Here is a 15,863-nt window from a genome sequence, read left to right on the forward strand (position 1 = left end):
TTAGGCCATAGGATAAAGATACCAATTCAATCATTGGCTAAAGATTCAGGATAACTGTTCATTTTTGTTGAGGAATATGCAAATAATTTTTAACCCATCGATGGATACAGCAACAGACTTCTCATTTGATTAATGACTATAGAAAAGAAACTAATCAAATTGAGAAGCAATCCCCAATTTAAAATAAATGAACCGTGCATGGTCCTGTGCTCTTGTGACCTCAGCACTGAGAAGCTGTAGGCAGGAGGATCAAGTGCTCAAGTTTATCCTTGGCTATAGAGTAAGTTCTAGGCCAGCTCTGGCTGTGTGAGAACCTGTGTCAAAATAACAATATGTATTAAAAATAAAAGGAAAGAAAAAAAGAAAAATGCCCAAAACAAAATAAGAGCAAAATTATAAGCCAGAAAGCATTTCCTGTATGTTACAAAAATCATAAATATAATTAAAATATAAAGGCTGTGAATGCAATAAACTCAGAAGACAAATTAGGCATCACTGGCCTGGGAAGATAGCTCAGTCAGCAAAGCGCTCATCACACAAGCACAAGAACCTAAGTTTTCATTCCCAGCATTCCTATAAAAAAAAAGCAAGGCTTCCTGTGTCTCATAATTCCAGAGCTATGGGGAAGCAGAGACAACTGAGTCCTTAGAGCTTGCTGCCAGCCATTCCAGACAAACGAGTGAGCCCCAGGTTCAGTAAGAGAACCTGTCTTAAAAAATATGGTAAAGAGGAAATGGCACGCAGTGTCAACCTCTGGCCTCCACACATGCACACTCTACCCATGCGCATATCTGCATGAATAGGTACATACAAATTACATACATACATACATATATATATATATATACACACACACACACACACAATTAAGCATTCTTGATGAAATGTGTATTTGAAATATTTTCAGAATACTGATTCTGTATATATATTTATCTATCAGATTGTGTCATATGCACATATGAATTTTATTATATATAATATTACAGACTACTAGAAAGTGAGGCTCAATGAATTAGGTATATAAAAATAGTAATAGAATGCTTATTACGACCTCTACTGATTAACTCATTATATTCTATAATATTCATGCTCACTTCGAACACTTCTAATGTACTGTAAAATTTCTAAGTATTTGATGCAACGATGCTAGAGATTTCACCTTAAGCTTTTGTTTTATACTAATTTCTTACTGGTTTTAAAACTTTTACAAAGTTAAATATATATGATTCTTTTTCTTTTCTGGAAATACCATTCTGCTTGTGTTTCTAGTACTTTATTCTCTTTCTTACGGCCTTTTTGTTTCCCTCTTGCGTTCTATGCTCATCAATGTCTTGAAATAAAGGAGCACTTTACTTTCTTTTAGTACAAAAGACAACTTTTATTGAAATATTTCAAAACCGACTCAGTTACTAACATTCACAGCAGAAAATACGTTTCCACTGACAGAATAGAACTCAGAAAATAACCGACTCCCTCCCCCTTTTGGAGGTGTGTCTGTGGAAAAGGTCCAATGTTAAATTGACTTGAACATGGCTGACTCAGAAGCCCAAAGTTTCCCCCCATTAACTGAGATACCATTCCAACATTTTATACTGAAACAAAGCCAGGAACATAGAGATCAAATTCCTGTGGCGGTAATGATTAGAGAGATTTAGTGCATTTGAGATGATAATCAAACTGGAAAAGGGTACTTGTAGGGAAGTGGTGGACGATGGCTCATTGTGCTTAACAAGTAGTGTGAAAAAGGTCTTTTTCTTTAAGTGTCTTGACCTAATAATCCTTGAAAAAAAATGACCGTGAATTGTCCAATTCTCAATACTTTAGGATGAAAAAAGGCTAAGCAAAAGACAACAGATGGCATGTGAGACTTGCTGTGACTTCCAAAGTTCTATTAAAAATGTACAAGTTGTATTTCTGTTAAAAACTGTCACAGAGTTGAAACAGTGAACTTCAACCAAGGCACAGCATGACACATCTCAGGACCTCGGGGCACAACCTGCAACTGTCGCCATGTTTGTGCGTTTTCAGACCACAGAAAAGAATAGGCAGTACATCACCAACACATTCAATGACCTGCTGTGATCAAGAACTTCACAAGATACTACTTGTCTCAGAGGTCAATCTTGAACCTAAGACGCTTCCCTGCCTCGACCTCTTCCCGAGTGTTGGGATTCAGTCTAGGAAGATAGAGGAAAAATTAGAGGGTGAACGCTTAAGGGGGGTAAGAAGCCAGCAGAATATGTGAGTGAAGGAATGGGCCTCCAGGTAGAGAAAACCCAGGATGAACACGAGAGGAACTGAGCAAAGACTCCCAGCAAATGTACCTTAGATTTCGTGGGATAAAGGGAAGTTTCAGAGGAGTGCTGTCACTTCCAGAACTGGGCTACAGGAGGGCCATGGGGTTTAAATACAGAATTTAGACTTTATTCTGAAATGGAAAAGGAAAAACATGATTGGTTACAATTATTTTAGAAAGATGATTCTTGGGTTAGAGTATTGTTTGAGAGCTGAAATGTAGGTAAAGACATAAAAGTTGATGACCAAACTAAGCTGCATCACAAGCCATGGAAGTAGAAGTATAAAGAGTCATGTGTTGAATAAGAGGTGTTGATAGAGCTGACATTGGTAGGGGATGACTGAGGAGAGAGGCAAAGATGGTTCTGAAGGCCTGGCTGTGGTGTTATTTCAGGATACAGAAAAGTGGTTTCAACATATGCACTATAAAGACATGTTGAGTTGGGAGGTCATCTGGGAGGAGATGTGCTACGAGCTTTTGGAATACATGGCTGAAGGGGTTAGGTTGGTGCCATTATTCAAGTTACAAATGTGTTCATTCAAAATGTGCAGCCTGAGAAGCCAGTAGAATAGAGGACAGAACTCCAGACAGGGAAAATATATGGTGTGGGTGGAAGAACAAATATGCAATGGCTAAAAGTGTGTGGGAGAAACCAAGTACCTGGAAGGAAAACCATGAACAACAAAGGATGAGATTCACCAGGAAGTAGTTACTCTACCAATAGCCCCCAGGCATCGAAGTCTGTCATGGGCTGAGAACAGTCATTCAACTTTGAACAATTTTCAAAAGTCAACATTGGTGATGGCAATTTCAATGAAATAAAGTTAAGGAATAAATTTTGAAAATCTTCATAAAAGCCTTGGTCAGGTCAAACTTAACTTCTGGAAGGCTACTTTTATACCTTTCTCATCACTTTTTGAAGACAATACTTTGAAATATTCGTTCGTTCATGGGAAGAAAGAAAAATCTTTGTCACACTGCCACTGATTCATGTTTGAAAGGTAGAATAAGATGAAAATATTGTTCCTGTCTTCAGATCCTTATGTCAAGTGGTCCATTGAAACCAAGAAGGGACGTACTCAAACAGGCAGCTGTTAGAGTACCGAAGCCCAGCCTTGGGTAGATATCTCACCAAGTACAGAGAAGAGACAAGACAATGTTTTCTCTGTAGTCCTTGACTGTTTTAGGTCTTCTACAATTTACTGATGGAGAGGCTGAACTTGTGCTTTGAATAAGTACTTACTAATTTAATTTTTGTCTCTATACCTTTCAAGACCCTACTCAATCTGCCAGTGATTTATGTGAGCGATTATTCTTCACCACTTGTACCCAAATTAATTTATTGTCATTGGTTTTTGAATTTGGTGGTAAAATCATCAGAAGGCCAGCACTTACAGCAGCAGTATCCAAGAGTTCATTTACACGGATGCATTTTCTCAGTAACTACTAAAGTGTTTCATTGCTCTCCTGTGGGGTAACTGAAAAATATCAACTTTTGATGTTAAGAGTCCCCGCATTTGAATGATGGAGGATCACTGTCCCCTGCTTTTTCATTACTATCAAATATTATTCACAATTTTCCTTTCCTGTAACCCCCAGGCACACAGGTTTTTCTAAGCAAAGAGTTTTCTCTTTCCACAATTAATTTGTCTCCTTTTTCATTCCTTTAGAACCAGTGTTGAAGGTATTCATCTGTCCCTATTCCGTTTATTTCTGTGTCTTATTCTATTGTTGATGTCCCACATTTCTCCCTGTGTTGAAAGCTATTTAATAGAGGAAATGTGTATTGTTAAGTTTTAAAATTTTGCAGATGATATCACTTCATGCTTTAACTAGGAATACAATGCTCAGATACATTCCCACATAAAGTCATCCACAAGCAGATACTAAGCAAGAAATGGAGTGTGTTCTATGAGGTGGTTTATAAATTTATGAATATGGCAATTACGGTGGCATATCAACAACAGTGAGAGATGATACAAAGAGGAGAAGAGGAAACCCTGTCTGGGTAACAAGAGACCCACGGCACCTGCACAGTCACACCCAAAGTTGCCACTGAATCACTCTAAACTTATACTTTTAATTTGATTTTGATATCTTCTTCGCTGAGCTTTTCTGTCAACAGGTTTTCCAACAGTGGATGTGCATGAACAAATACAGCTATATTTTCATTGTGAATATGTAAATACACAACCTGGCTTATAGTTAAGGCTTCTTTAACAAAGGCCCATTTTCCACAACTGATGATATCATTGCAAATGAGTAACTGAATAAAATAAACTTCTCTTCTGTGCTAACCGGTGCCCACATGGAAGGGGTGCTTTGTCTAGTTCATTCATGCCGTGATCCTGCCGTCTGGCTTTTCTTCCCAGCAGCACTATTTATTGTTAGGATCTGCACTCAGCATGCATGTGGGTAGGCACTGATTGTGTCACTGAGCAAGAACCTGGTGTAACTAATTGTGTGTGGAGTCAGCTAACATCGGTTCAGAGTCTCTAATAACAGCGGGCCATGGTGATCGTTACTCTTGACTGCTAACTTGCCTGGGTTTAGAACCAGCTAGGAGCCCAAACCCTGGTCTGTCTGTGAGGAGAGAGATGATCCACCATCCGTGCCTGGGATTCACACTGGATACAAAGGTAAAGCAACACTGAACATCTGCCTTCATCTTTCTCCCTGCTGACTGTGGGCATAACAGGACCAGCTGCCTTCCTCTCTGAAACCATACCTTCCCTCTGATAGACTGTGTCCTCTTATGAGACAAAATAAACCTCCACTCCCTTAAGATACTAGTTAGCAATTTACAGCAATGAGAAAGGCAACAATAACAACATTGAATTCATGTCCCTTTCAGTTCTTCTCAGAGGAAAACTGGCTACCAGTTCCTCGAGCATCTCTGCAGCCATTCTGCAGTGTCCCTTTAAATGCACTGCTCGCAAGTGAGGCTTAAAGAGTGCAGTCCACACAAACTTGGCTCACCTCAGTGTTGCCCTTGTGTGTCATTAACAGAATCAGAGGGACTCATAAGGGTGTGACCATTGTTTGGATTTGCCACATATGAATTATATTCTGCAGCATTTGAAAAGTTGCCACCAAATTCAGTACAGAAATTTCTTCTCATTATTTTTCGGGTTAGTGTGGAGGTAAAAATATCTTGATATATAAACATTTTAACATAAAAACAGCTTTTATCTAAAATGAATAAATGTTCTTTTTAATTGCTTTCTTTCCATTGACAGTAAATCTTCTTAAACAATGAAGAGTCTCCAAAAATCCAGACAAAAGAAACAGTGGCCCACAGCAATAACAGCCAAGGGGTCACCATCTTCTATTAATGAAAAAATAGAAAATTAAAACCACAGATGAACACCCACATAAAAACAGTTATTTTTATCAATGTCAGTACCACATTTGCTTAGAAAAGATCTATCACTTCACGGTAAGTCTTAAATATTCAAAACTTTCTTTAATGGAAAAAGTTGCCGTCCAAGGTCTGTCAGCTGCAATAAAGCGGATGAAAATCTGGGCATTCTGACCCATCTACAGAATTACTTCATCTTCATTAGAATACCAAGTTTTATTAACTTTTCTCAATACGGCTCTTTCTGAAAGTCTAACAAACAGGAATCTGTTTTCAGTTTCACAAAACCTTGGATGTTCAATAACAATTCATCTATTATATTTCAAACCTTTCAGGTAGAATAATAGCCAAGAAATGCAGTCAGGCAAATTGGGAAGGAATTCTTAAAAAAAAACAAAACTAATTGAATTTCTTCTAGGACAAAAAGGACATAATGTGTTTAATTCTTGACCATATGTCAAAAAATGAACAGTTCAAGGATGTTACTGGTGTGAGGAGCATGTGATTTTTGAAAGAATTATTCTGCTTCTAATCATGAGGTTAAGGCCTCACTAATAGTTCTATTTTTTGCTTGAATCTGCTATCTAAGATTCGACCAAGTGAGAAATTTATCCTTATATTTCTACCAGCCCCTTGGCTGTTCAAGAGCTGTGCTGAGGGACAAACCTTGCCAACAACAAAAGGGAAATCCTTCCATGAAAAGACACAAGGTCTCACTGCAGCGGGGCCATGCTCCTCTTGTGAGTGGGATGGGAGATAACAGTGACTGAAATTCATTTCTCTCCAGGTACCTGGCTGACTCCGGGAATTTTGTTTTCTTCACTGGTTCTAGAAACTACAGTTGCTCTGAGTACTGTTTTGATTTGTTACATGAGTATGCACATTTGATTTTTATCTTGAACAGATTGATAATTTCAGTTAGGTTTTATTTTTATTTTTTTTATTGAACTGTATATTTTTCTCCTCTCCCCTCCCTTCCTCTCCTGCCCTCTTCTACCCCCTCCCTTGATCCCCATGCTCTTAATTTACTCAGGGGATTTTGTCTTTTTCTACTTCCCATGTAGATTAGATCCATGTATGTCTCTCTCTGGGTCCTCTTTGTTGTCTAGGCTCTCTGAGACTGTGAATTGTAGGCTGGTTATTTTTTTGTTTTATGAGAGAAAAAATTAATAAATGGGACCTCCTGAAACTGAGAAGCTTCTGTAAAGCAAAGGGCATGGCCAATAGGACAAACCAGCAGCCTAAAGAATGGAAAAAGATGTTCACCAACCCCACATCAGACAGAGGGCTGATCTCCAAAATATACAAAAAACTCAAGAAACTGGTCATTAAAAGAACAAATAATCCAATAAAAAATGGGGTACAGACCTAAACAGAAAACTCTCAACAGAGGAATCTAAAGTGGCTGAAAGACACTTAAGGAAATGCTCAACATCCTTAGTCATCAGAGAAATGCAAATCAAAACAACTCTGAGATTCCATCTTACACTTGGAAGAATGACCAAGACAAAAAACACTGATGACAACTTATGCTGGAGAAGTTGTGGGTTAAAGGAAACACATCTACATTGCTGGTGGGAATGCAAGCTCGTACAGCCCCTTTGGATGTAAGTGTGGCAATTTCTCAGAAAATTAAGAAACAACCTCCCTCAAGACCCAGGAATACCACTTTTGCTCAATCATATCACAAGGACATGGGCTCAACTAAGTTTACAGCAGCATTATTTATCACAGCCAGAATTTGGAAACTACTTAAATGCCCCTCCACCGAAGAATGGATCAGGAAAATGTGGTACATTTACACAATGGAGTACTACACAGTGGAAAAAAATAACGACATCTTGAAATTTGTGGGCGAATGGATAGAGCTATAAAACATCATATTGAGAGAGATAACCCAGACCCAGAAAGACAAGTATAATATGTACTCACTCATAAGACATAAAGCAAAAAGAAACCAGTTAGGTTTTAGAATGAACTCAACATTGTAAGTAGATGGCTAACATGTTTTTATCTGAATTACTGTATTTGTTCTTTAACGATACACTTATGCTGTTTCTTAACTGTTTCATAGAGATAACTACCAGCCATTCTCAGCATGTTCTCTACTTCTTTTGTATTTCATAGCCTGTGTGAATCTTATGTGTGAGCAGGTATGTTGGGAATTGATCCCAGGGTGTATGCATGCTAACCCAGTGCTCTACCAACCGAACCAAACACACATGTGAGACTTAGACAAGAAGTCTGAATGGCTAAACATATGGAACTGTTTACATGATGAATGGCCTACTGTACAGACTATTTCAACATCCAGCTAGTATCACAAACATAACACCTTTTAATGCATGTTACTGCATACAAATTACCTGGCAATGACTTAGACCATTTGACTACTGAAAGCAGTTGCCTCTCGCCTAGTTGATTGAGACTGGTCAGCAAAGAGCTGGAGGTGTCAGGTTTTGTGTTGTCATGTCCGGCGTAGATCACGTCTGGCTCGATGCTCATGAGCAGGTTGATCAGTGGAGGGACCAGCTGTATTTCTTGATTTGGAGAAAAGTTGATTCTCTGGCCTAGGGTCTGGCTCTCACTAGGAAGGCCCACTGACTGAGGGAGAGCAACACCATCGAGGGCTCTCATAACTCGGACTTTATTGAACTTCTTAAACTTCCGACCTAGGGAGAAGACAAAAGGGAAAGAACACATAGGAATTCATTATACTAACAGCGTTTCACCTTCTTTAAGCCTTTTATCCATTGCACTGTAGATTTTATCACCAATCTGAAAGTGGAAGAAAGCCGGGCAGGCATGGTGACACATAACTGTGATCCCAGCTCTTGAGAGGGGGAAGCAGGAAGACCTCAAATCATTGTTTCGGAACCACACAGGGAGTTCAAAACCAGTCTAGACTATGTAAGACCTTGTCTCAAAGAAAGAGGGGGAGGGGAAAATCTTAGGCATCAGATTTGGGTTAAATAACTATTGGACTCTCTGGGTTAGGAGGAGGGGGACAAGGAGAGGAGGACAACGAGGAGGAGGACAAGGGGCAGTAGAACAAAAAGAAGTAAGACAAGGATGAGGAGGACCAGGAGGAGGAAAAAAAGAAGAGAAGGCAGAAGAAGGAAAGCATTAGACAACTGGGCATAGTAGTACATGATTGCTTCTTGAGTACTTGGGAAGTCAATGAAGGAAAACGATAAAGGTGTGGACATCCTAGACTACAGAGTGATTTCAAGGCCAACTTTGGTAACTTAGTGAGCAAATAAAACATCTCAGAATATAAACTTTAAAGGTATTTGGGATATATGATTTCAAGGCCAACTTTGGTAACTTAGTGAGCAAATAAAACATCTCAGAATATAAACTTGAAAGGTATTTGGGATATAACTCAGTGGGAGAGCTAGATTTTCTTTCCGCTATCAAATATGCAGGGAGACAGACAAATGAATGGACACACACACACACACACGTACATGTGTACATGTGCATGGGAAAAAGGAAAAAAAGAAAAGAAGGAGGAGAAAGAAAGAAGAAGAAGAAGAGAGAGAAGAGGGAAGGAAGAAGAGAAGGAAGGAAAAAATAAAATGGACAAGAAAATAGAATAATATGGGAGTCACCCTGTGATCACATTTTTTTTTTTTTTTTGGTTTTTCGAGACAGGGTTTCTCTGTGGTTTTGGAGCCTGTCCTGGAACTAGCTCTTGTAGACCAGGCTGGTCTCGAACTCACAGAGATCCACCTGCCTTTTTTTTATTGATTTTTATTGAGCTCTGCATTTTTCTCTGCTCCTCTCCTGCCTCTCCCCTCCCCACTTCAACCCTCCCTGAAGGTCCCCATGCTCCCAATTTACTCAGGAGATCTTGTCTTTTTCTACTTCCCATGTAGATTAGATCTATGTAAGTCTCTCTTAGTGTCCTCATTGTTGTCTAAATACTCAGGGATTGTGATCACATTTCTTCTCTAAAAATCCTCATCATACAACCCTCTTGTTTTTCTTTTAAAGCATTTAATTATGCTTTAAAATACAATAACACAAGAAAAATGTAGCACAAAACACCACAGAAAACCCCTTAAACTTTAGTCTCTTTACTGTGACAGCTGCCCTGTTTCCCACTGCAATCCTCAACACTTTACATTTTACTGTAGGGCGCTTTACCCTCTTTCTCTTTTTTTTACACATCCCCTTTCTGGTTTCATCAGTATGTGATGACACTGTGAAATATTGGTATCATTTTGAGAACCACAGAAAGCATTTTACACACTGACTAGATTAAAAAATATCCCTTAATAAAAGCCTCAAATTCCTTCCATGTTGATTAGATATAATATAACTGGAATCAATCAATCACAGTTATGCCCATGGTTCAATCTTTTCATGAGTCAAAGAGTGACCAAATGTTTAACTGGGTCACTCAGATGTCCTAATTAATAGATCAAGTTTTGAATAAATATTAGTATTTGCATTTTAGAGATGAGGTTCATGGAAGTCTAGTGATTTGCAAAGTTTATGAGGTTAATATAGACACAATGTTTCAAACAAAAGCTATGTTCACTTATTATGATTTTTTAACAGTGCCAAGTGTAGGTCCTGGTCCGGAGTATAACAGTGTAGCATAGAACCCGATCACCGCATAACATACAACCTACTTTGAAGGGTCTTTATTTAGAAGGTGAAAGACAGAGAGGATCCTTAAATAAACAGAAAACTCATGCTAAACAGTGGACATACTACAAATGAAATCGATGTAACACAGTGAGTTGAGGGAATATGGCAACTGTAGCTAATACAGTCAGGGGAAGATTTTGACTTGTCTGCACTGAGGGCCTTCTAATTGCCTTTATTTTGAAATCTTCAGACTCACCAGACTCTTTAGGAAAAAAAAATAAGCAATGTATCTAAAGGAGAACTTTGAATACCAGGAAATTACTTTTAAGATTTAAAGAAATTTATAGTATATTAAGAGATATTTTCCTGAAGAACAAAATTGTTAGACTCTTCCTAGCTCTATAATCTACCTCCCGCTATGAGTGTTAGTCTGTTCTAAAAGTACTTAGAAAAGACATAATAACCCTTCCCTCATCGCAGTTATGGTATTATATCATAGTAAAAAATGAACTTTGGGTTGGCCATATCTGTATATGAATCCTGCCATTTTATAAAACTTTTATTACTAGGGTCAATCATTTTACCTATCTGATATTAAGATATTCATTTTAAAATTAGTGTATGCATTTGACAAATAGTTAAGGTAAAATTTGCATATTATATAGCTCATAAGCAATAACAGTCACTTTAATTACTTTTTCTGTTAATCCCTTGTGTGTGCATGCATGCAGGTATGTATGTATGTATGTATACAGGTATGTGTATGGGTCCAAGTATGTGTGTATATATGTTGTTTGTGTGTGTGTATGCATGTGTATGTATTGTGTGTGTTTTTGTGCATGTGGTTTTAGTGTGTGTATAGGCACATGGAAGTCAGAGGTCAAGAAATAGAAGAGAGAATCTCAAGTGCTGCAGATACAATAAGGAAATATACTCATCGGTCAAAGAAAACATTAAATCTAACAAAAGCTTAACATAAAATATCCATGAAATATGAGACACCATGAAAAGGCCAAACCTAAGAATAATAGGGATAGAAGAAGGAGAAGATGCCCAACTCAAAAGCACAGAAAATATATTCAACAGAATCATAAAAGAAAACTCTCCCAAACTAAAGAAAGATATGCCTATCAAGATACAGGAAGCTTACAGAACACCAAATAGACTGGATCAAAAACAAAAGTCCCCTTGCCACATAACAATCAAAACACTAAACATACAGGATAAAGAAAGAATATTAAGAGCTGCAAAAGAAAAAGGCTAAGTAACATATAAAGACAGACCTATCAGAATTGCACCTGATTTCTCAATGGAAACAACGAAAGGCAGAAGGTCCTGATTAAGGGTTATGCTGACATTAAGAGACTATGGATGTCAGACTAGACTACTATACCCAGCAAAACTTTCAATCACTGTAGACAGACAAAACAAGATATTCCATGAGAGAACCATATTTAACCAATACATAACCACAATCCCAGACGTACACAAAGTATTAGAAGGAAAACTCCAACCCAAGGTAGTTGGCTACATCCACAAAAACACAGACAATAGATGATCTCACACCAACAAATCCCAAAGAAGGAAAAAACATAAACAATAACATCACCAACAACATAAACAAAAATAATAGGAAATAGCAATCACTGGTCATTAATATCACTTAATATAAATGGACTCAACTCACCTATAAAAAGAAAGAGGCTAACAGATTGGATAAGAAAACAGAATCCATCTTTTTGTTGCATACAAGAAACACATCTCAATTGCAAAGACAGACATTGCCTCAGAGTAAAGGGTTGGGAAAAAATTCCGATCAAATAGACCTAAGAAACAAGCTGATATAGCTATCCTAACATCTGTCAAAATAGATTTCAAATGAAAATCAATCAAAAGAGACGAAGAAGGATGTTTCACATTACTCACAGGAAAAATCCATCAAGAGTAAATCTCAATACTGAACATCTATTCCACAAATACAAGGGCACCCTCACATAAAAGAAATACTACTAAAGCTTAACACACACATTAAACCCCACACACTAATAGTGGGAGACTTCAACACCCCGCTCTCACCACTGGACAGGTTTGCCAGACAGAAAATTAGCAGAGAAATAAGGGAACTAACAGATGTTACGAATCAAAAGGACTTAATAGGCATCTATAGAACATTACATGTAAACATAAAAGAATATACCTACTACTCAGCACCTCATGGAACCATCTCAAAAACTGATGACATACTAGGTAACAAAAAAACTTCAACAGATACAAAAAATCAGAATAACTCCATTTATCTTGTTAGATCACCATGGCTTAAAACTAGAAATGAACGGCAGCATTTATTTCAGAAAGCCCACAAAACACATGGAAATTAAACAATGTTCACCTGAATCACCAATGAGTCAAGGAAGAAATTGAAGACTTCCTAAAATTTAATGAAAATGATCACACAACATACCCAAATTTATAGGACACAATGAAAGCAGTGTTAAGAGAAAAGTTCATAGCACTAAATGCCTACATAAAGAAGCTGGAAACCCCACACTTGTGAGTTAACAGCACGCCTGAAAACTCTAGAACAAAAAAAAAACTCACCCAGGAGGATTAGACTGTAGGAAATAATCAAATTGAAAGCTGAAATCAATAAAATATAAACAAAGAAAGCAATACTAAGAATCACTGAGATAAAGAGTTGGTTCTTAGAGAAAATCAACAAAACAGACAAATGTTTATCCAAACTAACCCAAAGGCAGAGAGAATATCCAAATTAACAAAATTAGAAATGAAAAGGGGGACATAACAACAGACATGAATGAAATCCAGAGAATCATCAGGTTATATTCGCAAACCCGTACTTCACAAAATTGGAAACCTGAAAGCAAATGAACAATTTTCTAGATAAATATCAGTTACCACAATTAAATCAAGACCAAATAAGCAAATTAAATAGACCTATAACTGCTAAAGAAATGGAAGCAGTCACCTAAAGTCTCCCAACCAAAAAAATACCAAGACCAGAAGGTTTCATTGCAGAATTCTACAAAAATTTTTAAGAAGAATTAATACCAATATTCTTCAAATTGTTCCACACAATAGGAACAGAAGTAAAATTGTCAAATTCTTTTTATGAGGCTAAAATTACCCTGATACCCAAAACATATAAGACATTCTAAGAAAAAAAGTACAACCAATCTCACTAATAAACATTGATGCAAAAATATTCAATAAAATACTAGCAAACTGGATTGAAGAACACATCAGAAAAATCATCCATCATGATCAAGTCGTCTTCATCCCAGAGATGCAGGAATAGTTTAACATATGAAAATCTGTCAGTATAATCTGCCATATAAACAAACAAACAAAAATACATGATCATCTCATTAGACGCTGAAAAAACCTTCGACAAAATGCAACATCCCTTCATGATAAATGTCTTGGAGCAAGCAGGGATACAAGTTGCATACCTAAACATAATAAAGGCTATATACATCAAACTAAATGGAGAGAAATTCAAAGCAATCCCACTGAAATCAGGAACAAGACAAGGTTGTCCACTCTCTCCATATCTATGCAACATAGTTCATGAGGTTCTAGCTAGAGCAATAAGACAACAAAAGGAGATCAAGGAGACACAAATCAAAAAAGAAGTCAAACTCACTATTTGCTGATGATATGATAGTTTACACATGTGACCCCCCCAAAAAATCTACCAAGGGACTTTGATAACTCATAAGCACCTTCAGTAATGTAGCAGGATACAGATTAACTTTAAAAAATCAGTAGCCCACCTGTACACAGAGGAAAAATGGACTGAGAAATAAATCTGAGAAACATCATGGTTCACAATGGCCTCAAATAATATAAAATATCTTTGATTAACTCTAACCAAACAAGTGGAAGAACTTTAAATCTTTGAAGAAAGACCAGAAAATGGAAAGGTCTTCCATGCTCTTGGGTAGGTGGAATTAACATAGTAAAAGTGACAATCTTACAAAAAGCCATCTATAAATTCAATGCAATGCCCATCAAAATCCGAGTAAAATTCTTCACAGGCCTTGAAAGAACAATACTCAACTTCATATGGAAAAGCAAAAAACCCAGATAGTCAAAACAATCCTGTACAATAAAGAAACTTCTGGAATCATCACAATCTCTGACTTCAAACTCTACTACAGAGCTACAGTATTAAAAACAGCCTGGTATTCCCATAAAAACAGACAGGAGGAACAATGGAACTGAATTGAAGACCCAGATACCACTCTACACACCTACGAATACCTGACTTTTGACAAAGAAGCTAAAAATATAAAATGGGGGAAAAAGGGATATTCAGTAAATGGTGCTAGCATAACACTAGATATCGACATGTAGAAGAATGCCAATAGATCCATATCTATCACCATTCACAAAACTCAAGTTCAAATAGATCAAAGGCCTCAACACAATACCAACTACACTGAACCTCATAGAAGACAAAGTGGGAAGTACACTTGAGTGCTATGGAACAGAAGACTTTCTAAATATAACCCCAGCAGCACAGACACTGAGAGCAACAATTGATAAATGGGACCTTCTGAAACGGAGAAGCTTCTGTAAAGCAAAGGATACAGTCAACAGGACAAAACAACAGCCTACAAAATGGGAAGGATCTTCACCAACCTCACATAAGACAGAGGGCTGATCTCCAAAATATACAAAGAACTCAAGAAATTGGTCATCAAAAGAACAAATAGTCCAATAAGAAATGGGGTACAGAGTACGCTTAATAGACAAATCTCATAGGGTTCTGGTAGACACTAGAAGCAGTTCTAGTCAGCAGTGGTAAAGTAGCTCTGAAATGAAGAGTGTTAAGCATAAAGGAAAAGTGAGACTGAAATGCTAAGGGTGGTTTCTGGGTCACACGTGTGGGAGGGTGTAGCAAGCACACCCAGACAGTGATCTGAAGACAACACAAAGCTGAAGAATTCAGGGCAGTGGATGGGGAGCAAGATCAGGGCTCTGGGCTCCTGAAATGTGAGCTGAAAGCCTAGAAAAGGGGCTGCCTCTGAGGGGAAAACTGGGTGAAGGTCAGAGAAAAAGGAGGTAGCCACTATCACAATGATCTTGCATGAAGGGGGGTGTGGCTTCAGTTTTTATTATAATAATTGAATGTCAGAACAGTCCTCTCCGCTTCTGACCTGAATTCAGATTGGAAGGATTCTCAAGGCAAAGTGTAGCGGTGAAGCATTGAGGAAAATGCCAAAGAAATAAGAAAACTTTTACTATACAATGCATGGTCCTCAGCCAGGGCATCGTTTCCCTACAGGAAGAGAAGTGCGGTTGACCTGCGTGTGAAGGAGAGGTGCAGGGAGTGGGCCAGAAACTGTTTCCTCACACAACTTAAGAAAACTGAGTGTATGACTCCCTACAAAAGCAAAATAACAACACGTGTAGCTACAAAAAACTTTCTAGCAAGCATTACTTATTCATTTAATTTGTAACATATTTGCTTAATTATTCCTCCATGTAAAGATTTTCTTATTTTTGACGAACATTTTTCCATAAATGTAAATGAACTGTATTCCTTTCTGAGTGTGTGTGTGTGTGTGTGTGTGTGTG

At 37.7% G+C, this 15,863-nt stretch overlaps 1 protein-coding gene across 1 annotated transcript in view; it reads right to left on the minus strand.

Annotated features, from left to right (window-relative positions):
* Nucleotides 1-15,863, minus strand: part of Pgr (progesterone receptor) — a 67,248-nt gene that overhangs the window by 13,736 nt on the left and 37,649 nt on the right. The window contains exon 4 of the mRNA XM_075966836.1: nt 8,024-8,329. Coding sequence (XP_075822951.1) covers nt 8,024-8,329 — 306 coding nt within the window. The remainder of the gene's footprint in view (nt 1-8,023; nt 8,330-15,863) is intronic.

This window comes from Microtus pennsylvanicus, chromosome 3 (genome assembly GCF_037038515.1).
Source record: "Microtus pennsylvanicus isolate mMicPen1 chromosome 3, mMicPen1.hap1, whole genome shotgun sequence".
Classification (NCBI taxonomy): Eukaryota; Metazoa; Chordata; class Mammalia; order Rodentia; family Cricetidae; genus Microtus; species Microtus pennsylvanicus.